General features: G+C 51.4%; 8 protein-coding genes across 8 annotated transcripts; 5 read left to right on the forward strand and 3 right to left on the reverse strand.

The window, feature by feature from the left end:
• Window positions 1-255: 255 nt before the first annotated feature.
• Window positions 256-1,332, forward strand: N7508_000129 (ankyrin repeat domain-containing protein; the record flags this gene model as incomplete). The annotated part of the gene is made up of 1 exon (XM_058458214.1): window positions 256-1,332. The coding sequence occupies one exon, from the start codon at window positions 256-258 to the stop codon at window positions 1,330-1,332; it is 1,077 nt and encodes a 358-aa protein (XP_058324436.1).
• A 585-nt stretch (window positions 1,333-1,917) lies between these two features.
• Window positions 1,918-2,919, forward strand: N7508_000130 (uncharacterized protein; the record flags this gene model as incomplete). The annotated part of the gene is made up of 1 exon (XM_058458215.1): window positions 1,918-2,919. One exon carries the CDS (start codon window positions 1,918-1,920, stop codon window positions 2,917-2,919), a length of 1,002 nt encoding a protein of 333 aa, XP_058324437.1.
• A 322-nt stretch (window positions 2,920-3,241) lies between these two features.
• Window positions 3,242-4,555, reverse strand: N7508_000131 (legume-like lectin family protein; the record flags this gene model as incomplete). The annotated part of the gene is made up of 6 exons (XM_058458216.1): window positions 3,242-3,679; window positions 3,738-3,998; window positions 4,064-4,145; window positions 4,206-4,276; window positions 4,373-4,396; window positions 4,460-4,555. The coding sequence occupies 6 exons, from the start codon at window positions 4,553-4,555 to the stop codon at window positions 3,242-3,244; spliced, it is 972 nt and encodes a 323-aa protein (XP_058324438.1).
• A 320-nt stretch (window positions 4,556-4,875) lies between these two features.
• Window positions 4,876-5,289, forward strand: tim13 (protein translocase subunit TIM13; the record flags this gene model as incomplete). The annotated part of the gene is made up of 2 exons (XM_058458217.1): window positions 4,876-4,998; window positions 5,050-5,289. The coding sequence occupies 2 exons, from the start codon at window positions 4,876-4,878 to the stop codon at window positions 5,287-5,289; spliced, it is 363 nt and encodes a 120-aa protein (XP_058324439.1).
• Window positions 5,290-5,591: 302 nt separating this feature from the next.
• On the reverse strand, window positions 5,592-7,056 carry pkaC (cAMP-dependent protein kinase catalytic subunit pkaC; the record flags this gene model as incomplete). Its single annotated transcript, XM_058458218.1, has 4 exons — window positions 5,592-5,716; window positions 5,769-6,143; window positions 6,191-6,444; window positions 6,499-7,056. The coding sequence occupies 4 exons, from the start codon at window positions 7,054-7,056 to the stop codon at window positions 5,689-5,691; spliced, it is 1,215 nt and encodes a 404-aa protein (XP_058324440.1). The 3' UTR covers window positions 5,592-5,688.
• A 1,564-nt stretch (window positions 7,057-8,620) lies between these two features.
• On the forward strand, window positions 8,621-9,778 carry N7508_000134 (PRCC domain-containing protein; the record flags this gene model as incomplete). Its single annotated transcript, XM_058458219.1, has 1 exon — window positions 8,621-9,778. The coding sequence occupies one exon, from the start codon at window positions 8,621-8,623 to the stop codon at window positions 9,776-9,778; it is 1,158 nt and encodes a 385-aa protein (XP_058324441.1).
• A 372-nt stretch (window positions 9,779-10,150) lies between these two features.
• On the forward strand, window positions 10,151-11,119 carry N7508_000135 (uncharacterized protein; the record flags this gene model as incomplete). The annotated part of the gene is made up of 1 exon (XM_058458220.1): window positions 10,151-11,119. The coding sequence occupies one exon, from the start codon at window positions 10,151-10,153 to the stop codon at window positions 11,117-11,119; it is 969 nt and encodes a 322-aa protein (XP_058324442.1).
• A 204-nt stretch (window positions 11,120-11,323) lies between these two features.
• Window positions 11,324-26,065, reverse strand: N7508_000136 (AAA family ATPase midasin; the record flags this gene model as incomplete). The annotated part of the gene is made up of 1 exon (XM_058458221.1): window positions 11,324-26,065. The coding sequence occupies one exon, from the start codon at window positions 26,063-26,065 to the stop codon at window positions 11,324-11,326; it is 14,742 nt and encodes a 4,913-aa protein (XP_058324443.1).
• Window positions 26,066-26,093: the final 28 nt, after the last annotated feature.

Consider the following 26,093-nt stretch of genomic DNA (forward strand, 5'->3'; position numbering starts at 1 on the left):
TCTCCAATTAGGCAGCGCAAGACTTCATCGCGAGATTTGATTTCGCATTCAGCTCGATTTGGACTTATTCCCTTTGTCATCCCATTGCCATGATGCGCATTGCAACCAGCTCAATCATTACTATCACGGGTGCGCTCGCCTACATCAGATAGTCACAGCTTGCCAGTGGCTCTCCTGGAGGTGAGAAAAGCCCATACAATTGCCTTCCGACTTATCTTCCCTCTCTAATCATGAAGACATCACAAAAAGGCAAACATGCCCCTCCAATCGCTTCCCATGGAGACGGTTCTTGGCATCGCGGAGAACCTCACTAAGATGAAGGATATCAATGCTCTGGTGCGCACTCACCCTCGTTTGAGGGACCAGCTGGACTATCACCTTTACAAAAGGGATGTCAAAGACCATGAAGGTGCAGCTGCTCTCTGGGCTGCCGAGAAAGGCCAATTGGCCACTCTGCGCAAGTCCATTCTAGCCGGCGCAAAGATTCCAAAGTCAGACCGGTTCAAAACTCAGGTCAAATCTGATAGTTTTGTTGAATCTCTTTCTCCTATCCCAAGATACCCAAAGGCGCACCCTATCACTGCTGCTGCCATCGCTGGATCCAAGGCCTGCCTTCGGCTCCTGATTCGCTATGGCGTTTATCCCAACTTCCTTGATGACCATTTCGTCACTCCTATTCAAGCAGCTGCCGCCAAAGGCCATACTGGAGTAGTCGAAATGCTTCTCGCCAACCACCCTGAGGTTTACAAGGGCTCTTTCACACTTCGACGCACCCTCAAGTCGGCCGCTAAATTTGGCCATCTTCCTGTTCTCAAGGTCCTTTTTGCTTACCTTGAATCTCGCGAATCTGGCGGTGATCTCCCTGTTGCGCTTGCAGCACAGATCATTCTCTTTGAGGCACTCTGGCACGACAAACTTGACATCGCTCGTTTTGCTATCAGCAAGGGAGCAGATGTGAATGCAAAGAATGCAGAGGCTGCAATGTGGTTCGTGACTGATGTGGCCCCTTGGGAGCGAGTTTCCCGCGAGCGCCGGGTTCTGAGACAGGAGCACAAGTCCAAGAAACTCATACTAGGACAGCATGTGTTCGGATGGAGACAGCATGCTTGTGATATTATGGATGCCGCTATGACTGGCTGCAATTTTTCGCTCGCCAATTTGGTTATTGAAGCAGGCTACAAGGGCTACAACGGTCAACAGGGCATGACAAGTATCCCAGCTGTTATGGCATTGAGCCATTACAGAGCACTCCAGGTTCTGATCAGCACTGGAGACCGCCCTCGGCTTTGGCCCAACGGGAACTGGGGCAACAGTGTTGACTGGTCATCTTGAGTTGACCTGGCTGGATATGAATTTTCAATGTCTGCACAAACATGTATCTGGAGATGAACTTTCAAATGTCTGCACAAACATTGAATCGGATGAATATGAAACTGGGAAAAATATTCTTATGGGAATGCCCCTTTGTGTTATTGGGCTTACATATCCTGAATAGCATGAACAGCATCAATGTACTCCTCTTTTTGTCGATTCCAATTGCCGTAATTCATAGTACTGCGTCTGCTGACCAAAAAAACAAACACCACGGCGCTGTATGCAGTAATTTGAAGGGCAATGGAATTCGAAACAACTTGTACGCTTCACTAGATTGCGGCTTTTGTTCAACGGTGCAGATAAGTATGGGCTACTGCAGTAAGCACAGTTGCTGTGACTTAGGGCTCGGTCGATAAGATGATAAGATGATAAAGTGACGATAATGGACGATAAGGCGGCGATAAGCCGTTGCGAAAGGCGGAGAAAAAGCGGTCATAAGGGCGGTGTAAAAAGAGCGGCATTTCCAACTCGACATTGCATGCCGTATGTACGATCGCACGTACCAACCACCTTGACAGATCGTGTGAGTCTCCGGTCTTCAAAATGGACAAGGGAACTGCAGGAGGAACCACATCCCCGTCTCTCGCAGATCCCTCTAAACCAGACGAATATAACCCCGAAGTATACAGCCAAAGCCGCAGCAAAGGCAAATTCCGCTTCAAACGCTCTTCACGACACTCCAAAGACAGCCATACTCCCTCAAGCTCAAGCGCAAGACCACACCGCAAGCGCCACAGAAGCCACCGCTCCAGATCCCCATCGAAACACAGCAAACGGCGGCATCGCTCCCCCACCCCACCAACACAACCACCACTAAACACAAATGACGCCTTCCGCGAATCACTCTTTGACGCTCTAGGCGATGACGAAGGCGCCGCATACTGGGAATCTGTCTACGGCCAACCAATACACAACTACAGTATACCCAACGTGCCCAAAGGCCCAGATGGCGAACTGGAGCAAATGTCCGACGAGGAGTACGTATCCTACGTACGAACGCGGATGTGGGAGCGTACACGCGAAGGCATGATCGAGGAACAAGAGCGTCTACGCGCCGAGAGGATGAGACACAAGAAGAAAGAAGAGAAGGGGCGTACTGCGGAGGCAGAGAGGAGAGCCTTTGAACAGGCCATGGATGATTCTCTACGGCGGGGCGCTGAGAGGAAGAAGCTTAAGGCTTGGGATGGGGCTTGGAGGGAGTACCTTCAGCAGTGGGATGTTATTGGAAGGCTTGGGAAGGAAGCTGCAGACGGGGCAGAGGGAGAGAAGGGTTCTTCGAAGCCTTTGCGCAATCTGCTCTTTTGGCCTGTTCGGTCTGGGAAAAGGGCTGATGTTGAGCCTGAGGCTGTGGAGGAGTTTATGCGCCATGCTCCTGGACTTGATCTGTTGAGTATTCTCAAGGCCGAGCGCATTCGTTGGCATCCGGATAAGATTCAGCATCGGTATGGTGCGCTGGGCATTGATGATGTTGCTATGCGCAGCGTCACCGAGGTCTTTCAAATCGTGGACCGGATGTGGAGTGAGGAAAGAGAACGGCAGAGCTAGACTCCAGCTTGGTATGTTGGCCAGGCTGGTATGCATATGGTAGCGTTTCGTATATAGATTTTACTTTGATACCCCATTGACGCCTAATCAGAGCATGCAATTTAATAATCATGACTTGGATTCATTTCAAAAAATTGGGAGAAAAGAACACGATAAGTTGTCGCGACAAAAACGTAGACCAGAGAATAATAAAAAAAAAAAGAAGAGCTTCACAGGGGCTATGTATGCAAGAACCATTTCATCAACCACAACTGGGTAAACCCAGACACAAATTTAGACACAGACACTTTTGAGTTTTGTGCTTTGCCAAATAGGCATAAATTTAGAAACGCGAAGACCGGGCCTTGGTCCGGTAGATAGTCCAGCCGAAGTAGGCACCGGCAATAGCGGCGAAGAACATGATGATCTTGAACAGGAACCAGGTCCAGCTGCCGCCCTCCTGAGGTGCCTTGGAACTGTCGCGGCCCTTGGAGCGGCCGTCGGAGGAGCCCTTGCCGGCGTTGTTGTTCCGGTTGAGGGAGTATAGGTTCTCAGCCTTGAGCGAGATGATGTCGTGGTTGTCGCTCAACTCACCGGTCTCAGCGGAGAGACCAAGGTAGGCGACGGAGGGGATGGCGATGTTAGCTTCGTCAGCGTTGAGCGTGAAACAGTTGGTCCAGGAATCCTCGGTCTTGTATTGAAGTTCCAGGGAGAGGGACTTGTCCTGGAAGTAAGTGAGACGGGCCTTGGTGGGGACGGGGGCGCTGCGGAGGCCACGAGCCTATAAAAAAAATCTATTAGAAGAGCCTCTTCGTATCTGCGATTGAATGGTAACTCACAGAGCAACCAGCCAGCTCGTTCGCCTTGCCGTCGTGCGCCTGATCGTAGGTGGTCTGGCCGTCACCCATCATGGCCATGACGTATGGGAAGGAAACACCAGGGCGGTTGTTCTTATAGGTGTCGAAGAAGATACCGAGACCTTCGAAACGGTCTGTCGAGCCAAAGACGGGTCCTTGGGTGGCACGCTCCTTGGTGAGCCAGAGCGCGAATCCATCACCATGCAAGTTGCCGGCACCGTGAATCTCAAACTCGAGTTCGATCTGGCACAAGGGATATGTGAGCTTTTGGCGCACACTTCTTCCGGTTCGAGCTATCCAGTATTTACCTGCCAATTGGTCGCCGTGAGAGGCACGCGAGAGAAGATCCATCCTTGCTGGGATGGGCGGTCAGCTGTAAGACGGAGGTACCTAGTTGCAGAGGAAAGGTCAGTGGGTTTCCTGTTATATATATCCGTCTAGAGTCCTTACTTGTCGGCGCGGACTACTGTATCTCCTCCGAAGTCGAACCAGCGGCTTTGGAAATCCGAATCAAGGTATGGCTGTTCCTGGTCAGCGTTGATGTTCGGCGGACTGCAAACTATGCGCGGGTCACTTCTAGCAGCCCTGGGCGAGCTGCATATTGGTGCTCATCATACCGGAGAAAGGCTGTGGGTGCGAAGCTACAGATGTCACAAGTCAGTACCTCGGTCCCGAGTCAAGTCGCGTTAACAATGCACACATACAGGAATACTCTTGATATTGGAGTCATCGTAGGCAGCTACTGGCACTGAAACCAGGCCTGCAAGGCAGAGAAGAGAGGAAAGCGACGGGAGACGCATATTGAAGGTGTATTAGGGCCCGGGGAGGGGGAGGCCCAAGGCGATTCAAGGATAGACCGGGGGTGGGATAGATAGGCGCGGTGTCACCAGGACCCGGATACCCTGGAGCAAAGAGAAGAAAAGAGACCTGAAAGGTGAGCACAAAGAGTGAATTGGTGAAGTGCAGAAGTGAAGTATACAACCCTGGAGCTTGTTATGCTAAGGTGTCCACATCTGATGTGGCGCAAGATACCAGCCACACTCAGATCCTGAACCTCAATTTGTTCCTGTTCTCCAACTTCATCTTCCCCATACCGTTCACCCACCCACCCACACACACAATGTCTTCTCTCTTCGGGTCTGCCCCCTCTGCTGCTCCTCAGACTTCTGAGGAGATCAAGGCTGCTGTCGTGCGCCAGCTCCAGACCGAGGCCGCCATGTCCAACGCCCGTTCTCTGATCGGAGTACGTCACCATTCCCGGTTGCCGACAACAACAAGCTAACAACACCTGCAGAAAGTGAACAAGCACTGCTTCCAGGCCTGCGTCCCTACCCCCGGTACCTCGCTCTCTGCCAAGGAGAACACCTGCCTGTCCAGCTGCATGGAGAAGTACATCGCCATGTGGAACGTCACCAGCCGCACCTACATCACCCGTGTCGGCACCGAGACCAAGCGCCTCGGCGGACAGGACGCTGCCGCCATTGCCTCGATGGCCACCGGCCAGCCCGAGGGCGGCAGCGGAATTCTCGGTTAAATAGTTTGCATCCAAGACGATCGAGTCAGACCACCAAGCGCGGATGATGAAAGACGAAACCCGAGAAGCAAAAAACAAATCTTTGCGAATGATCTACTGTACGATAGAAGCGGCCTGGTAGCCCGTGTATAATATGGACGTGGCTTTTGTGCCCTAGTGATGGAGTACATGGGCAATAGAAAGGATTCTCAACCCCTGTATATCGAGACTTGAAAGAAGAAAAAAAAAAAAAAAAAACCAAAAAATTCGACTGCAATTGCTAAAGATATGTGGGATGAAAAGTAGAAAGTACGGGATTTCATATAGTGACGCCTGGTTTTCATGACTCCCGCCGGGGTCAATCAGTTCCCGCCCTCCCCCGGAAGGACGTCTCGTCTCGTCATAAATCATACAAGCACTTCAGAAGTCGGGGAAAAGGTGGCCATATCTGCAGGGGTGTTAGCAAGTTGTGGGTAGATGGCGGAACAGGATATACATACGCGTCTTCGCCTTCTTGGCCATAGTGCTCTGTCTCTTCGGGGTACTTGTCATATTGGCTGGCATCACCTTGTCCACCGCGGATGGGAGGGATGTACGGTGCATCAATATCCTTGCGTGCCAATCGGTCCCAGGTGACTTCGGCGAACCAGGCGTGGTTCTTGACATCATCCGGGCCGCCGTGCAAGTTGCCGAGGCGCTTGGTAAGGTCGGAGGTAATCAACTGCGAGAGCAGATCGACTGCGTCGTTGTGCAAGTATGGAGGGTACTTGACCTTGCCGCGCAATATATTTTCATAGATCTTGACTGGGGATCCGCTATCCCAGAAGGGAGTGAACCCACACAGCATTTCGAAGATTAAGATTCCCAATGACCACCTGCAATTGTCAGGTCAATTGCATCGGAATAGCAACAAGAAGCTTACCAGTCAACTGATTTGTTGTAGCCCTTGGAGGAGACAACCTCGGGTGCAAGATAATCAGGTGTACCGCACAGCGTCCACGTAATATCTGGCACATCTTTGGCGAAACCAAAATCGGTAATCTTCAGATGTCCATGGCGATCTAACAGTAGATTCTCAGGCTTCAGATCACGGTAAATAATTTGATGTGCGTGTAGATATTCCAATGCCAAAGTGACCTCCGCGGCGTAAAACTTGGCCACGGGGTTGGGGAATCGCTAACGACGAATTAGCCTATGAAGCTTTTCGGAGAAACGCGCAATGCGACTCACTTGTGACTTGCGCAAAAGACTGAACAATTCACCACCTTCTACGAAATCCATGACCATGTAGAGGTTGCGGGAATCCTGCCAAGTTCCCCACAGGGTGACCAAGAACGGATGGCGAACGCGATTCAACATGCGACGCTCGTCGTTTGTGTGCTCGATCTGTTTCATCTTGACGACCTGGGCCTTTTTCAAAACCTTCATGGCATAGAAGCGGTGGTTATGTTTCGACTGCACCAGGTGCACGCGACCGAAGCTCCCCGTTCCCAAGGTGCGCTGCAGCTGGAAGTCCTCCTGAGAGTACTTCCCCTTGGTCACTCTCTCGGGCTTCTGAGCCGGTTGGCCCTGGCCGTGAGACTGGGTCTGTGATTGGGAATCATTGGAATTGCCGGAATTCGAGTTTATTATGTTGTCGATACTGGCGGCATTCGATTGACCCGTATTTTGGGGCGAGGCATGGGATGCGGGTTGCATGGATGCGCCTGAATCGTCAGTATGTGAATCCCCAAAATCGTGCGAGTCCTTCGTGCGCCGCTTCTTCAGTAAACCTCCTAAGCTCGGCATGGAGAGAGAGTGTCAAGGGCCATTGGGGGTGAAAGAAAGAATGGGAGGTCCGGATTAAGTGGGGAGGGGCAAAGCCAGAATGACGCATTGATCTTGTCTATACTGCAAACATGTACGCTACCAGCTGTTCGCTCACATCTCCTTTGCGAACACATTGCATTCGAGTCGATTGCTCTATGTTGCTTCTGTTCTCTGTTCTCTGCTCTGCTTGCTATGTATTGCCTTCTCTCCTGTGTTTGAGGGCGCCACTGCCGTACGAGAATCTCGTATTTGCCTTATCTTCACTCTTGGGTCTGTTGTTTGAGCATGAAACAAGCTATAAATTGGCTCGGTACTCGAGTACTCCATAAGAAACTCAGAAAACATGAACATAGGAACATACTATTGACCGAGCACTCCTGATATCATTGATATCCAACATAGGAAGCGGAGTAGCCGGCTCATGTATGACGTTGCCAAGTGATGCGATCATCTCCCAAGATAAGTTTGTTAGTAAACTTAGACCCGGTTCAGAGAGAGAAACTGTTTTCGGACATTTTCCAAGTTAGTCGACCTCAACCGGGAGTTGCCGATCTCTCTGCTCTCCTGCTCTCGACTGTCTCACATTCCTGTGGGATTAGATAATGCGAGGTTCACGTAATTCACCGAGTGGCCGCCCCGCCCAAAATCGCGTTTCTAAACTCGTGGGAAGGCAAAGGTTATGACGAGCAAAGAATTCGACGGTCGGAGACCACTTGGATAGCCCGGAAACCGCGCGTAGGTGACTACAATTGAGTCTATAAACGGGTCAGAGGTAGGCACTACCGTTCTGTATCAGTGTGACGGGCAAGATCTGTATCGAATGTTCGTTCGAGGGCCAAATTCATAATTGGAGACTCGAGCTTAGTTTAATCGGGTGGACTTCGACAAGCTTAGCCTTCGGTAGCTCGGAACGCGCTTTAGTCCGTCTACTTCTTCGCGCACGATGGGGAAGTATCGACTTTTGATACGTAACGGCCACGGAAGGTATTCAACACCGGAATTCAACCAAATTTAGGAAGAACACAACATAGTAAGTATGAGCCAACAACGCCGTCGAATTACGTCTAATTATCAAAGCAAGCTTAAGAAGAAGAAGAAGAAGAAGAAGAAGAAACGAAAAATTACTCGATCTACAAGGTAAAACACCTTCTGAAAAAGGTTTCTCATTAATAGCGCAGCTAGAGCAAGCAATTTTAGCACCAATACTTCGCGAGGCGGGGCGAGCTCCGGCACCTTCTGAGCCACCTATGAGTGCCTGACCAAATGTAGCCTATGTGAAATTAAGGGTCATAGTTTGACTCCAGGTCCTAATTGACCTTGAGGTTAGCGTACTGAATATAATGGCGTTTTGATTGAGATAAATGCATTTTAAATTAATAGGTTGGGTGGGGAGCGCAGCTCACTGGTGAATTACGCCAAGTTAAACTAACTTAGCTGAGATAATTATGTGCTGACATAACTCAATATATCTGCCCTACAATTCAGGCTTCAATATGCCTAACTTGGACTGTTCCAATCTACACCATCTGCAACTCACACCACCATGGCCTTAGTAGCCTATTCCGACTCCGAAGGCTCGGACGCTGAGCCAGACACCACTCCGGCTCTGCCGACTGAAAAGACCAAAAAGCCCGATACCAGCGGTTTCCAAGTCGACCGCAGCAACCCGCGCAAGATCCGCGTTGCGCTCCCCGAGATCAAACCCGAGACCCCAGCCGGTCAGGCTGGAGACGACGGCCCCGCACGTAAAAAGCCACGGTTAGGTGGTGGAGGAGGTCTATCAGGATTCAACTCATTCCTACCAGCTCCGAAACGAACAGCCGAGAAGAAATCGCCCGTGGCGTCAACGCGCAAACCATTCAGTCTCAAGACCGGCGCAGGCCCGGGATTCGATCGCACTGCCGATGCAGAGACAAGGAATGAACAAGCTTTCAATGATCCTGCAGCGGATGCAGATGCCGAGGCCATACCTGCAGCTGGTAGCCTCAACACCACCACACCTGACACCCCGGAGGCCATGAAGAAGCCAGGGGAGGTCAAATTGCAGGGAAACCCTATGATGTTCAGACCGCTATCAGTGGGGCGGCCGAAGAAGAAGAAGAGCACCAAGGCGGCTCCGCAGCCGACACCGGGTCCTGCAGCACCGAAGGCTGCACCTCAAGAGTCTGCACCACAACCCCCTGCTCCCGCAGCACCAAAACCCAAAGTCAGCCTGTTCTCTCTGTCATCCGAAGAGAGTCGGGCAGATACAATACCAGGGTCCTCAGCAACATATGAGCCGTTGGTATACAATGCCGAAGGTGACGCGCCACCTGCCGGTCCAGCTGTACCCGAATCTACATATATCCCCCAAGATTACCCCGAACCCGTATCCTCTTCCAACATCTCATCTTTGGATACAGTTGCCAATGATCTCAACCTATCCAAGGCTGAACGACGCCAACTCTTTGGACGGAATGCCATACCTTCGCAGTCACAAGTGCGTACCTTCAACACGGATGAAGAGTACGCATCGAACCAGGTCCTGGCTCAAGGCGAGCTTGCTGCAGCTCAGCACAATCCTGTGCGCGCTATTGCGCCTGGCAAGCACAGTCTCCAGCAATTGGTTAATGCGGCAAGCTCACAAAAGGATGCCCTCGAGGAGAGCTTCGCAGCTGGCAGGAGGAACAAAAAGGAAGCGGGATCCAAATATGGATGGTAGTTCCAGTCAAAGCGGGCATTTCTGGACGCATTTTGTAGCCAAGGGCGTTAGCATTGAGATACCAATACCAATGTGCAGGTAATAAATGGCCCGCGGCAATTGAGTCGAGAAGACAATGTACAGTAATAATTCATGACTCCATTGACGCCTGATAATATATGCCACCACGACTGAGCCACTCTCTGGTCAATATAATGAATGACTAGTGTCTCTTTCGCGATCCATAGCCCCTTATAGCCAGGAAATGCATAGAGAACGACAACGAAAACGAAAGCGACGCCGAACCCGAGCACGAACTCTCCAGAGCACAAAAGCTCTGGAAGCCAATCCAAACCTCTTCCCCTTTCCAATTCCTCAGGGAAATCATCCATCATGTCTATCGCTGAATATACACCACCTTTAAGCTACTTCGGCCTCGCATCCGCCAGCTACTTAACCTACAAGTTCACCAAACAAGCAACAACCTTCCTCCTCCCTTCAACCTTAAAAAGCCGCTACAATCCCAACAAAAAAGCAAATTGGGCCCTAGTAACCGGCGCAACAGACGGAATAGGCTTCGGTTTCTGTCAAGAACTCTGCGCGCGCGGATTCAACGTCATTCTCCACGGCCGCAATGCCGCCAAGTTAACGAACCGGCAGGGCGAACTTGCGGCCGAATTTCCCGATACCAAGACTGGATCTTTGCTGTTGGATGTTGAGTCGTTGAAGAAGGATGATGTGGATGGTATCGCTGATCAAGTGCGCCTGATTCTTGAGGAAGGGGGAGGTGGAATGTTGACGGTGCTGGTTAATAATATTGGAGGTGAGACGAAGGCTGCGTCTATGTTGAGTGAGTTGACATATGAAGATGTTGATGCGACGGTCGCTCTGAATGCCGTTTTCATGACTCAGATTTCGCGCGTCTTGATACCTGTTCTGGAGGGTAATGGAGTGCCTGGTCTTATACTTAATGTTTCTTCTGCGGCCGCATTTGGTTTGCCTTATATCACGGTGTATAGCGGGTCGAAGGGGTATGTGGAATCTTTCACCGGGGCATTGAGTGCAGAGATGAAGGCCGAGGGGAAGGAGCTCGAGGTGATGGCGCTAAAGGCTGCAGAGGTTCAGAGTGGTGGTTACGACGTCCCGACTGGTCTGTTTGTGCCTAAAGCGAGGACTTTAGCGTCGGCGGGACTGAATCGGGTTGGATGTGGGAGGGACATCGTTTGGGCGTATTTCTGGCATTGGGTGCAGGGGATTTCTATGGATATCTTGCCGCGGTGGGTGTTGATGAAGTTTTCGGCGATGAAGCTGAAAGGTATTCGGGAATGGATGACAGAGAAGGAGAAGAGGAAGAATGCCTGAAAGAAAGCGATAGCCAATGTATTATAGCTCGACTACGCCTTTTGCTTCAGACTAGATGGATCAATGAGTTAAGTAGAAAATGTACATTCAGTTGATGTGCATCACATCTCTAACCTCTATCATATACAAATGAAATGCAATAAACGCCATTAAATGAAACAAATAACTCCAAATACCGTCCCGACTCCTTTTTTAGGTGCGAGATCAGGACGACACATCCACAACCTCGGCAAACCACTGCTTCAGTGCAGTAGCCAATACAGAGGGCAACTCCCTCACATCACGGACAACGAGGTAGTAAGGGAAGGGGAAGTGATCAAGGTAACGCTTCATCTTCAGCTTCATCTCACCACCAGAAGCAGGATCAGCCTCGAAGTTAGCCTGCGAGAGGTCAAGAATCGAGCTGCCCTTAACAGCATCAACAATGATAAACACAATCATGATGCGCTCCTCAAGAGCCTGCCGAACAAGACGACGAATAGTATCATGATCTTCACAGATACCATCAGAGATAATGAGCTGAAGCTGCCAGAGATCAGCAGAGCCAGAACCAGGCGAGCGCTTCCAGCGCGCCTCACGGAACAACGCAATCGAGTCGGCAATCAGCTTGCGCACATTTGTGCCAGTTTGCTGGTAGCTGAAGTGCTGGAAGACCTGGGAACCAGCCTCGGAGGAGAACGGCTTTCCGAACTCGTGAGCGACGCGAACGTGGTCTTCGTTACCGAAGCCGAGAACACAGAGGTCTCCTGCTTCGAGCATGCTCAGACTCTTCGCGACGAGGGCCAGGGTCTCGAAGGCGAGTTGGCCACTTCCACTTTCAAGCATGGACTTACTGTCATCGACAGCAAGCATGATCTGATAGTTTCGCTTTGAGGGGATGGAGCGGCGCATCCAGATCTTGTCGCGCTTGTACTGGGAGGCGATATAGGGGATGATACGCTTGATGTTGAGACGCTTTCCGGTGCGGAAATCACCGCGGAGCTTGGTGGCCATTGTTGGGGCGAGGATGAGGCGGAGTTGTTCGGTCAGCGAGAGGGAGAGGTCGTTTGTCGCGGACTCATAGTGAGACCACAGGCGGCGGGCTTCATCTTGCGGGGTCAACGGAGGAAGCGAGGACGAGAGATGGATTGCTGCGAGTTGGGTGTCGACTTCGTCGAGCTCCTCGTTCAGAGCTTCGGCGCCTTGTCCTCCCTCTGCACGGTCTTGAGATTGTTGACCGCCCGGAATGAAGGCACCGGCGTGCTCGCTGTCGGTGGGCGCGGTTTCACGGTCGATTTGCATCTCATCCTCGAGTTGGTTGTCCACGGCATCTTGCTGGTCTTCGCCGGCATCGGGGAGAACGTCGTTCTCGCCCGGCTTGATGTCAGACTCGACGCCCTTGCTCTGGTCGAGAGCTTGTGCTTGCTCTTCATTGGCCTGTCCGAGAGCCTGGGTGTCAGCAACGTCATCGTCGTCCTTGAGGTGCTCGAAGTCTGCTTCAGCCATATCGGTGTCTTGAGGCATAGGCTGAGAATCATCTTCCTCCTGGGAGGGGTTCAGAATCTCCTTTTGTCTGCGGTGCCATTCCTCTAGCATATCACCAAGCTTCTTAAAGGCCTGCATTTGAGGCTCGTTCGGCTTCGTCTCTTCACCTCCACCGGCCTCTCGGCTGGCCTGGCTCTCCTCGCTGTCTTTAGCAGCACCAGTCTGTTCGTCAACGTTGGCAGTGGGATCACTCGAGCCACTCTCCTGCTGGGCGTCGCCTGATGCACCCTTCTCTTCGTTTTGGTCTTGCTCGGCTCCGAGTCCTCCGGTGACAGCCTCGCTAGGAGCGACGTTATCACCGGCGGCCTCATTCTCATCACGCTGTGCGAGGAAGTCGTCCTTTTCGGGCTCCTCGGGATCTTCGCCGCCAGCTTCCTCCTCTTCTTCTCCGCCGGCTTCAGCTTCGTTGGCATCTTCATCACCCATCTCCTCATCCTCACCAGGCGCTTGGTCATCTTGTGCTGCGTCGACATCTTCTTCACCGGCATGATCGTCACCATCTTCGACCTTGCCTTCCTCCTCAGGAGCGGGACCCATGTCATCATCAAGGTCATCCATCCCATCGTCGTCTTCGTCACCACCCTCGTCCTTTCCATCATCACCGTCAAGCTGCATTTCTTCGGGGAGCTCAAGTGTCTCCTGCTCCTCCGCTTGAGGATCGGTGACATCCATCTCCTCACGACCAACTGCCTCGCCCTCGTCTTCGGGGGCTTCTTCGTCTTCGGTTTCCTCCTCCTCTTCACCTTCACCATCCTTGTCTTCGGCCTTTTCGCCGTCCTTGTCCTTTTTCTGCTCCTCTTGAGCGGCAGCCTGTTGCTCAGCCTCTGACTGGCCCTTGCCTTCTTCGTTCTCGGTATCCTTCTGCTGGTCGTCGTTACCACCGTCCCAGAGCTTCTCATCAACAGCAGCTGGGTCGAGGTCATTGACACTGCCAGTCTCTTCATCGATGTCATCTTCGCCTTCATCACCACTCTCGTCCTTATCCTCCTCCTCGCCATCTTTGCGATCCTCAGCGTCACCTTGAAGTTCTTCTTGGTCCATATTGACAGCATCGGCGGAATCGTCCATCTCGTCGTCGCCGTCCTCCTTCTTGTTCTCTTGCTGAGCCAACTCGGAGAGATCTTCGTCATCGCCAACATCCTTGCTGATGTCTTCCGCACCTTCACCTTCACCGAGACCTGTTCCGCTTTCCATCTTACCTTCCTTGCCCTGTTCTTGGGATGCCTCACCGGGGCTACAGAAGCCCTCAGAGGCGACCTGATTGAAGGTCTTTGTCAGAATATAAGATGTTTTACAGATCTCGCGGTGAACAGCGACAAATCGATCGGCAAGGTCTCGGCAGATTTGGTAGTATCTGTTGGCAACGGGCAAGATACTGGTGGTCAAAGCGGCAGCAATAGAGAGGCCAGCTTCGGAGTGGTCTTGCAGGTAGTTCAATTGACCAAGAACCATTTCAAATGATGATGTGATCTCGGTGAGATGGACAGCCTTCACTCCACGAGAGAAGAACTCGTCACTCCTTGACAGCAAACCGTCAAAGTTGATAGCAGCGGGCACATCCTTGAGCTTCTGAAGGCCAATGAGCATCTTGTCAATAGCAGTCAGAAGGCTACTGTCAAAGGATTGGATGGACAGGTTGTTCTCTTCGAAAGTATTGGGAAGAGAAGCCATGTTTGTCTTGATCCAAGGTGTGACCTGGTCCAACGCGAAGGCAAGATCGGGACGAGATTGACTCCACTTCTTCAGATCAGTAGCCAACTTCTCGAGCGAGGCTCGTGTCTGCTGCATGATCTCGTGGTGCGCCTTCGACGCAACTCCAGTAGGAAGAAGAGGAAGGGTCTCGTATGACTTGCGCAGGGTGTCGAAGTAAGCCTTCTTGGAACTGAGTGCCTCGACAATCTTCGATGCATCAAGTCCCGAGAACTTAGCATGCACACCAACAATCATGGAAGCTAATCCAAGGATAGGGGCCAACCAGGCCACGACTCTGGCTAGATTGGTTCGTTCTTCAGAAGTAGAAGCATGATCCTTGGAAAGAGAGTCCGAGGTTGCTGTCCACAAGTTCTGCACCTTGTCAAGCGTGAACTTCAACTTGCCCAGGCCAGTCAGGGCGGATGAGATGATACCTCTCTGCCGACGAACGGTGAAGATAAGGTGCTCAATAGATCCCATACTTCTGAAGACCTCAACGTTGCTCAGCTCCTCGGAATAGTTACGCGAAGCGAGACGTGTCTTAGGCAGGAGGTCAACAAGTCTGTGGAAGTACCAGTCGGCACTTTGAACGGCGCTCGAAGTAGCCGCGCCAGACTCGAAAGCAGCGCTGGTAGCAAGGATCTGCGCAAGAGATTCCTGAGTCTCGATCACGCTGGTTCCAGCATTGCGCTTAACGCCCATCTCGTAGAGCTTTTTGAGAGTTTCAGCGTAGAGACGGCGCTTTTGGGATTTTAGGTGCTGGACGTCATCCTTGTTATCCTCGGTCAAGACCTTGGGTGTCTTGGACTTGTACTCGTTCATGTTCTCAATCACTGACACAATAAAGTTGTCGAGATCCTTGGCAATATCAAACTCGGATGGGATGGCAGAGTAGAGCTTTATCATGTTGTCAGCTGTTCCATCTGGCTTCTGGAAGCGTAGTGCTCTGCTTGACCACAGGTCCTTGTTCTTTTGGCAGATTGCCATCGCCTCAGGGAAAAGTGCAGTAGGACGGATTGGCTCCGAAGAAGACATCGAGGTGATCTCCTCGGTGCTTTCCGGAAGGCCTTGTTCAAGGATTGATTGCACCGGCTGGCCAAGGGCTTCACGGTACTTGCGAACCAACTTGAACAACTTGACGTGAGATCGCTTAGCACTCTCCCTTAGAGCAACAATGTTGATATCCTTCCAGCTGGCCAGCTGAATCTGCTCCTTGATATCCTTCTCGAGAGCAGCACGTTTCTCGGTCAGGATCTTGTCAACTCCGGGTTGGAATGGTCGGTAATGATGGAGGAAATTGTCCATGGCGGAAACAAGCTGCTTGAGGCAAGGGAAGTCCTTGGTAAAGACCTCCAGCAAGGCTTGGAAGTTGGTAACTAATTGCAGGCGACGAGCAAATTGACCGAGAGTGGTAGACTTGAAGAATTGCTCCAAAGTAGACATCAAGCTGTGGGTATGCTCGCTCATGTCCTGCTCCCCTGCCTCTGCCATCTGAATGGGAGCTCCGAGGAGGGCCTCGTAGGCAATAAACCACCAAGCACTGACATCTTCATCACAGCGGTCCTTCTCAAGATCAAGGAGCTTGGCCCAGGTTGACAATTCAAGTCGGCGCCAGCTGATGATGGTGCTGGTGATTTCATCGTACACGATGACAGCGGAGTATTCTCTGCTAGCCACGGTCTGCCACTCGTGCACCAAGGAATGAAGCTTCTCAACCTTGGTCATAAACTTGGCAACAGGCTCTGTGTGCTTGAACTGAAGAATCTCCATGCAGCAAGTAATAACGTCCTGAAGAACAGCGTGCTCAGGCCAAGCAGTTTGAATCTGCGCAAATCGAGCCTGAACAGAGAGGGCGAGAGCAACCAACTTCCGTGCTTCTGCGAGGTTAGAATCCGTATAGAAGTTGTAGTTCTTCTTCCGGTCATCGCCCTCGTTGATGGCATCATCCAGAAGCAGGAGGACTGCTGGGAGATGGCTTTCAGGTGATATTGGCGAGAAGTCGCTCTTGTTATCAGACCAGATCGATCCCAAGAGGTGGCCAGATTGCTTGACCAAGGTAGTCAATGCGGTTCCTGTACGCTGGTTCGACACAATCTTTGCGTGGAGAGAGGCGAGACGGAGAGAGATGGCCTTGGGGTCAATGCGGCCAGTCATTTCGGTCTCCTGAACTGACCCTTCATCGTAGGTAGGGAAGAGTGCATGGAGTTCGGCTTCATTGACTTCCTCTTCTTCTTCCCAAGAGCCCTTGTAGCGGTACAGCTCTCCCTTTTCGGCTTCCTGCTCCTGGTCTTCCTTAAGCTTGTTTTTCCACAGGTGATGGAAATCGGCAAAGATATGAAGGATTGTTGATCGTCCAGCCATTGTGTCAAGAATGGTAGAATCTGCGTCCTGGGCGGCCCAAAGAGCCGATAGTTCTTGAAGACGCATTTCAACTTGGTTCTTGGGGGTGTTTGACAATTTACCGGTATTTCCAGACAGAACGGGGTGAACAGTACCGCCGAGGAAGGGTGTTCGCTCGCTCAAAGACTGGATATCAGGGACATTGCCCGACTGCTCCGGTTGGCTGGAGCCGAGCAATAGACCAAGATCGAGCAGTTGCAAGAAACGAACTACAGGCACCGTGATGTCACTGTAAGAACGGTAGTGAGTGCTGAGACGGGAGCTCAGCTCCTGGATGTTATCACGCAGAAGCTGGATCTGGGAGTTTAAGGATTGCTCAGAAGAGCGAATCATTTGCTCGGGGTCTCTGTTCAGAACGGAGTTGATCAAGTTCACAAATTCTCCTTGCAAGAGGCTCAACTGAGACTGCTGTGGGCGGTTTACCAATGAGGGAGGCGGAGCAGCGCCTAGGTCGCGAATCTCGTCATGCAAGAGCTCAGACCTCAGGTTGGAGATCTGACTGGTGAAATTCTTCTCGAACGCAAGAATTGCAGCAGACTTAGCTGTGAACTCTGCAAGGCGCTGGGAGTGGCGCTTGCGCTGAACAACGAGACCAAGCGAGGGGTCGAAAGTCTTGTCAGGCACGAATAGCCGCAGAAGAATCACCGCTAGCTGTACCGCTGCGAGTCCAGTGCTGCGGATACTGTGCTGCTTGCTTGATGGGGCCGTACTCAATGATGAGACGAGCGTGGGCAGAGCCTGCTCGGTGATTGTCTTGAGATATTGAGCACTTGCCAGGTTCTGATCAACTTCAACCTTAACAGCTGTCGGTTCATCGGAGAGATCTCCCGCTTGAACTGCTTGCAATATGGAGATCAGGTTTTCAGCGGAACGAGATTCAAGGAATTCGCGATGACAAGCAACCAGCTCCGAGGTCAGTCTTGCCAGAATACGTCTGAGGTCCATGGACTGATCGGTAGCAATTTGTCGACTGCTTAGGGTGATAGCTTTGGATAGCGCTTTCTTCTCTGCCTCGAGCATATCCATCTGGCCCAATTTGGTATTACCTACAGCTGTCAGTCTATCCAATAGGGACAGGGACAAGACACCGCCTGTCGCAAGTGCAGCCTCCAATTTGCTTGATGAGCCAGCAAACATTGTCACCCTATTGAGCATGTTCGGCACGTCGCTCTGGAAGTTTGAAGCATCCAATGCGCGAGCTGCACGACCAGCAAGAAGTGGCATGACTGTCTGGATAATCGTATCATTGACGTCGTTCTGGAAGAACGATGAGATGTCATGGTACTGGCAAAGGGCCTCGAACTCGTCGGCGAAGTAAGGATACTCGGTCGACTCGGAGCGTCGAACTGCCCGAGATAGTTCGGCCACAGTTTCTTTGATGCCTTGAACGAGCACGTCACCATCAGCGCCATCCATAAGAATGAAACGCTGGGCGTCAATCAACGAGTCGCGGACTTGGCTCAATTGGGAAAGCTCCACGCGAGTTTGCAGAGCCAGAGTGGTGAACTCGAAGACAGTCGACTCCAGCTCAGTGAGCGAGTCTAACTTCTCTTGAGAAACGGGAGTGACATGTCTCCAAGCGTCCCACATTCTTTGCATGCTCAGACCTGTCATCAAGGCCCATCCTTCTTGGAAGCGATCGAGGGCCTGAGACAGGGCCATTTGAAGTGGCTGTAGCATGGTCGATGAGTCGAGCGAGGCACAAATCTTCCTGCCCATCTGCAGATAAATTTGGAACTCGCCTTCGTCGACTTGGCTCACTTCTGTGGCTCTGTAGATGTCCCAGCATAGAGAAGTAACAGCCCGAAGAGCGGCGATGATCACAGGTCCTTGAAGGGAGATCTGATCCAAAGCCTGAATGTAATCGTACAATGCCTGGCCACAATCAGACAAAAATGAGGCCACGGGCTGTGTCGTATCCTTCATCAAGGCAGGGATGCGGGCAGATGCCAATGATCGCTCCAGTCTTGTCATTTGGCTGGGCTTCAACTCTTTGCCGGAGGCATCAGCATGAAGCAAACACTGCCTGAGACGGTGAATGTCAAGTCTCAACTCCTGGAGATAGGCCAGGACGACCAAGCATGATCGGAAATCGCGAGATCCTGCAATCGAGAGAAGAGGCTCATTGGTGAGCGGGTGAAGAGGCTGTGACATGCCTCGGATACCGAGCTTAGCGCCTCCAAGAACAATTTCGCCGTTAGCGATCTCAAGTGGCTTCCATTGTTTGTTGTCGTGGAACAACGAGGTGTAACGCTGCAGAACATTGGAGGCTTGATTTTTCTCGAGAGCCAAAGCGCTGATAGCCTCAAAGTTTCGGGGAGATTGTTGAAGGTATGACAGGTCTTCGGGTGAAAGGTGATCCAAGCAGACTTCGAGGGCATTCTCAAAAGCAGCGGATGACAAAGAAGTGTTCAGGTTCCAGATATGGCGAAGGCGGTAGATAAAGGATTCACAGGTGTAGGATGGGCCGACAGTGGGTTTGATATCCTGGAGCTCGCTTGGCAGGAAGCAGATCTCAGTACATCTGTTACGCATGGCACGAGACAATTCACCATTGCGGGGATCCATGGTCAAGAACAGTCGGAAGTTGGGGTGAGGCGAAATGATTCTGGCAGAGCCATCCTCGGTCCTTTGCTCATTAAGAATGAGGGTACCATTGGGTTCCGTCAACGAGTTCAGTCGGTCAAGAACGGAGGGATTGCACAGATTAGCATTGTCCAGGATCACCCAGTGGCCAAGCTGAACAGCTTGAGTGAGAACACCTTCCGTCCATTCAAATCCAACCTTCATCTTGTCAGATTGTTCAATGGCATTGAGCAGATTCTGGGCTCTGGTCAAGAACTGCTGGTAAGCTGGATCAGAAGATGACTGGCAGAGGGCAGAGAGCGAAGAGATAACATGCTCTAGCGAAATGTCTGCTGCCTGGAAATGCTCGCAAATGCTGAGAGCAGAAACCACAACATCAGATACCTCGCCTGAAGCGAAGCATTGGATCAATTGGTTGCGCAAAAAGATCTCAATGTCGTGCACGAAGCCCGATACCTCTCTGCGGTGGTCAATCTGTTCGAAGCCACCGATCAGATCCATGGTATCAGTGTCAGCGCTCAGAGCAAGCTCTACAAGGTTTGCACCATTGACAGCTGCTAGCTTCCTGATAAGAGTAGTCTTACCACATCCAGCAGCTCCAACGAGGATGCTAGGCCAGGAGTTGTCAATGCACAAAATGAGTGACTCGACAATGTGAAGATCCTTTGGAAGAATCCGCATATTTGGCTCAGCCGACCGCTGTAGGAGGGGATCTCGGGTCATAACTCCAAGACCAACCTGCAAGTACTCAGGTGTGAGGTTGTGGAAGTAACTCTTAAGACCAGGATCAGAGTCTGTGAAGATACGGTCATAGATCTGTGCAACCACAGCTCGATCCTCTTGGCTCCTGAACCGTTGGTTGATGACGACATCAATGAAGTGCTTGGTTTGGATCTGGAGCTTTCCTCGATCGGCAAGTTGGAGCCATCGCTGGATGTCTCGCAGATTAACTTCCCAGGGCCCGCCAACAGCACCCAGTCGACGATCACGTGTGATGGCTGTGTTCAGCAGAGAGATGAAATCAACAAGTCTCTCGGTTTGCACAGAGGGGCTGCCAGGGAATAGCCTGGAGCAGATTGTCTTCAGATCATCATCGGTAAAGCTGTCTGCGTAGACGACAGTGAAACGGTTCACGAACGATGCAGGAAGACCCTTTCTGCCACCACCCTGGTGATGAGGGTTCTGGGCAGCAAAGAGGACGAAATCAGGATGTCTCTTGAATGTTTGATCAAGTTCAGCGATATAAACTTGTTGACGGTGATCCAAACAAGAGTTGAGACCCTCGAGGACGGACTGCGAGGCAAGATTCATTTCATCCAACAAAACCCAGTCGCCGCGTTGCATTGCTCGCAGGAATGGTGCATCACGCCAGGTAAACTGACCAACGTCTCCTCCTTCCACGGGTACATCGGAACCAAACAGGTCCGTAAGGTCTGTTTGCTCTGAAAGGTTGATTCGGGTGAGAGGTTTTCCAAGGGCTCTGGCGAGGGCTGTGACGAGCGTGGTCTTACCCACACCGGGGCTTCCTTCCATAAGAATTGGTTTCGAGGACTGCAAACCACGGGCGATTCTCACGGAGTTGGCAATGGTGGTAGGAGCATCCATTGTAAACTGAGGATCAGGGTCGGCATCGCCAACTGTGGGCAGGGAGAAGGGCCCGATGCGCAAAGCACCCGGCTCGACAGAGACGTTTGACGATTCCCAGTAAATCTTGGAAGCATCTGTGTTGAACAATTCACTTAGCTTGTTAAGGCAAGATTTGCGGTTTCCATCGAGGTTTTCGAGGGAGATGGCAAGCATAGCAGCTGGGTTGGCACCCAAAGTGTCAACGAAAACCATCGCAGCTCCTTGAATAATAGCGAACTGGGTATCTGTGCTCTGACAGGTGTTGACGAAATCAACCCAGGCAAGAAGATCACGAATTGAAAGCGAGGTGGTCAAGGTGTTCTGGAAGGTCGCTTTGAACCACTTCGCAAATTGTAGCATAGCTCGTGCCACATCCTCTGACTTCAGGTTCAGTCTCATCTGGAGAATTGGCAGGATATCCTCGTCTTCGGACAACTGAGGGGCCCAGATTTCAGTCATACGGTTACGAAGAGCTGCAGAAAGCTCACGCTTTCCGTAGTCACCACCAGGGTTCATTGTGGACATAAACTGGAAGCCACCATCAGCCACAACCATCGAGTCAATAGGGCCCTTCTCGGCCAAAAGGATGGACCGAGCGGGTTCCAAAACACTGTTGAGTCTCTCAAGAACGGAGTCATCCGCCAAAGAAATTTCATCAAGAAGGAAGAATTGACCGGTCTTCATGGCAGTGATGAGACTTCCATCGGACCATTCGAACAGTGCATTGCAACGACCAGAATTTCTCTCAATCTTCTGGATGAGAGCTTGATCCTTGCTTTGTCGCTGCTCTGCATCCAATGCTAAGAACTCTTGCTTCAGTTCATCCAACGAAGCGCCAGTTTCTTGATCACGGAGAAGCGTTTGAAGATCATCCACGAGCTGCTTCTCAATCGCTGCCCGGTTTCGGATAGGCCTCTGAGCTCCGATCAAATCGCCAGTTTCCAAATTGACATGGGCGTTCACAATGAACAGTTCCCTTCGGAAAGCCTCAGCAACAGCCTGGCAAAGCTGGGTCTTACCACAACCTGTTTCACCAACAAGCAAAATGGGTTCGTTGTTCCTGAGAGCCTTGGATACTAAAACGAAAAGACGTCGCATGGCTTTGGTCCACACAATACCGATCGGAAGCTCACTCATGTCAGGAAGGCTCTTTTCCAGCTCTGCGGAGCTGTAAAGAGTATTCTCGTCCAATTTGACCTTCATGACCTCCTCAATTACGGACTTGACAGCGGACTTTTCTTGGGGGTTGCGAACACGCTCACCAAGCAGCATGTAACCGTTGACAGCCAACTGCTCGCGATCATCTGCGTCACGAAGGGCCCAACGGAAGAGATCACGCAAGGTGGCAAAACTGTTCTTCTGCTCAAACAGTCGGTTGGACTGGCGTAGTAATGACAGTTTGCGGTAAACGGCGACAATGCGTGTGCAGAACGAGGGAGCGATTTGAGACCGTTCTTTCAAAATGAACTCGAGTTCGCTTTCTGGGATATCATCGAAGTGAAGCTCCAAGAAACGGTTACGGAAAGCGCGCGACAGGACTTTTCGTCCACCATACAAACCAGCAGGGTTTTGAGTGGCAAACAGCATGAAGTTTGGGTGAGGGTGAACAACTTCCTGAGTCTCAGGGATGAAGAGCTCACGATTGTCATCTAGAAGTCGGTTGAGAGCCTCAAGAACATCAGAAGGTGCCAGATTAAGTTCATCTAGCACAATCCAATAACCGTTCCGCAGAGCCTCAACCAGAACACCCTCTTGGTATTTTAGACTTCCATCATCCGTGGAGATGTAGGATCCCAAATACTCCTGCAAGTCTGTGTGCTCGTGGTTGTTGATTCGCACGAATTTGTTTCCAGACACCTTGGCAAGGTACTCAATCATACTCGTCTTACCAGCTGATGTCGGACCCTGGAGTAGAACTGGGAATCGGCGGGTGGAGCTAGCTCGGACCAGATTCTTGAGGTTTTTCTCAATGAATGGGGTGATAATGTAGTGCGGTTGCTCCTCAGGGATCATAGGACCGCGGCGCATCCAGTAATGCTTGAACTGAACATACTCATTGCCGTCTGTAGGTGGGCGAGGGGTTTGTCCTAGGAGAGATCTTGCGTTTTTCGCGTTCCCGAAAATGTGAGTTTCGAGAAGGGGAATTAGGGCTTGCTCGGAAGCCAGGCTGAGTACAGTCAAGAAACTCATGCTGAATCCCTCAAAGATCGCTCTGCGTAGCCCATAGACGTGGGCATGGTCGATGACATAGATGAGGGCACGAACAAGTGTACGAATACTGAAATGGGGTCTCTGACCAGCTCCGTCGGTGAGCTTGTTCTGGTTGCTGAGCTGCTTGGTCACCATGTACAATGTTGCAAGGTCTGGAACAGCTCTCTGGTCACTGATTGTCAAGTCTCCGAGGTACTTCTGGATCAAAGCCAGCAGGTCATCCAAATCAGTATCGGGTGAATGCACGTAGAATTCGGTGAATCGCGAGCGTAGGCCTGGGGGCAAATCTCGCTTTCCAGCATCAGTTGCAGGGTTCATCGCACCAAAGATGCGGAATTCAGGATGGCCGAAGACTCTCTCAACATCACCAGCTTCGGAGAGGAGAACAGATGGAGATCCTTCGCTGCCGTGGTGCAAAAGACTAGCAATGTTCTCCAGGGTGTCGGGGGAAGCCAAGTTGACTTCATCAAGCAGAACCCACTCGCCATTCCTCAAAGCTCTCACGATCTTACCTTGGACGAAGGCAAAGGCGAATTTGGCATCGCCTTGAGAGACTTGAGCTTCGAAGTCTCCAAGCTGAGTTGTGAAGCTTTCCCATCTTTGTCGTAGGTGTTGGTACTTGGGAGAATCCAGCTTCCGCTTCTTCGTCGGTTGCTCGTCACTATCAGCATTGGAAGCGGGAGGGTTGAAGACACCATTGGCGAGACGAACGGCCTCGTGCCATAGGGTTACCAATCGTACCCAGTTCGAAGATGCAACGCTCTTCGATACTGAGGACAGGAACTTTTGGTTCTTCTTGGCGGAGAAAGTCAGCTCAAATAGTTGAGTGAACTCGTCCAGCATTGGCACTGCCATGGTACGAATATTGACGGGCTTGAAGCCACCCAGCAGGTCAGTACTTTCACTTTGCTGTGACAAGTTCACTACGGTAAGCTTCTGGCGCATAAGAGTTGCGAGATGCTGGATGACTGTAGTTTTTCCGATACCAGTCTCTCCGACAAGCAGAACAGGCTCTGCCATCTGGATAGAAGCTGCAACCTGCTCCATAAGTGACAATGCTGCTCTTGTAGGAGCAAATCGAGAGGCTGCTGTCGCCGACTTCAGGGCCGATCCACTCGGTACTTTAATCTTCTGGCAGGTTTCTCGGCCAAGAACAAGACTGTTGTTCCTGTCAGTATATGAAGGCGTACGCTCATGCAGGCAGAATTGTGCTCGCTGGGGTGAGATCTGAAGCACCTCGGCAACAACGGCGGCAAGAGTGCTTTGCATCGACCTCTCAGGCAGGTACTTCAAGAACACGTCAACAATATCCAGGAATATCTCATCCTCGGTACCTTCTGACGTGGCTTCATAGCCGGTCTTCGCACCCAAACGTTGCAGGCGATTATGCAGTCGACTGCACAATTTGATCAGATCACGGAAACCTGGGGTACGGCCCTGAGAGCCCTTGATCGCAAGGCTCCCGTGGAAGGCAGAGCATACTCTTGCGTAGACTTCCATGAGGGTCGGCACGCGAGACTCGAGCAAGGAGTACTTTTGCAGGATAACATCTCGCATTTCGTCCACAGGAAGAGAGTTGACTTGCACTTTCTCCCACAGTCTGCTTCCAAGCATGGAGGTGCTGTGGGCAACCTCCTCGCCGGCAATGTTGTATGATGACTTCATAGTAGCAATAATCTTGAAGCCCTCTGCACACTTAATCCGCTCTCTCCGACTGGGAATGGTGAGTTCTCCCCTCTCAATGATTGGGAGTATAAGACCCATGACTTCAGAGGGAGCTCGATCAAGATCCTCAATCAAGACCCAACGGCCTTCGCGAGCGGCCTTGGTCAGCACACCAGGTTGCCAAGAGAATGAACCTGATGCAGATGAAGTTGCATACATTCCCAAAAGACTCTTTGCGTCTGTCTGCTCGTTCAAGTGAAGTGTGACCATAGATTCTGCTTGACCCATCGTGGCAGCAATATCGTTGATCAAAGAGGTCTTTCCGGAATTAGGCAAACCAACTAACATGATAGGTTTGAACCCAAGCAGGGAGCCTGCAATCCGGCGCAGATTACTTATTGTAGTCGGAGTCTTTACGACAGAGCTCGAGTACACGGGCACTTCTTTTAGTCTGGGAATCAAAACTCCACAGATCTCTGCAGTCTTGGGTGTGAAAGAGTCTTTCGTCTTTTCGATCAGTGCCAGAGCATCATCCTCATTCCTGCAAGATCTCTCATTTCGGATCATGCATCCAAGGCTCTCCCATCGGCGTTCCTCCCACAATCCCAGTAGGCGGTAATCGATCAAAGTGCCTTCCCAGTCTCCTTCAATGGGTCCAGATCCGGTGTTGACACGGATCATCTTCTCAGTGGCTGCATCGGCAGCATGCATATATAAAGCGAAGCATCGTACAGCAAGATACCGCGTGACTCGGTCTTGAGACTGGAAGAGGGACTGGAGTTGAAGCGGTGAAACGACGGGAGAAAATGTCTCAAGATCGAACGAAAGAAGTCGGAAGAGGGCGAGGAGTAGAGTGCGAATGCTAGACTGATCCAGCTGCAGCAGTGTTAGTTCTTTCGACATGGCCAATGCCGAGAGAGGGCCAGTCTGTGATGAGGCATATTGACTGGCGAGCGACCGCAGATGCGGCGCAAATGGCAAAATCTGCGCGAAAGCCGCTAATACATGAATATAGTCGGCATGTAAATCCGATTGAAGCCATCTAGCTGCAAGATCGACAAAAATCGGTTCGTAGAGCCTGAAGATGCTCTCTGTGAACTCGGTGTTTAATGCGCCAAGCGCAAGCGCGTGGAGGTGTTGCGTCCCCGATGCAGTCCGAATGAAAGTCGAGATTCCACTCGGAAGCTGCTCGAGCAGCTGGGACTCTGTTAGAGTCCTCTCATAGACCGGCCGTCGATCCATGTTTATTCCGGCCGTAAGAGGAGCTCCT

The sequence above is a fragment of the Penicillium antarcticum genome (assembly GCF_028974205.1).
Source record: "Penicillium antarcticum strain IBT 31339 chromosome Unknown utg000001l_segment0_segment0, whole genome shotgun sequence".
Classification (NCBI taxonomy): Eukaryota; Fungi; Ascomycota; class Eurotiomycetes; order Eurotiales; family Aspergillaceae; genus Penicillium; species Penicillium antarcticum.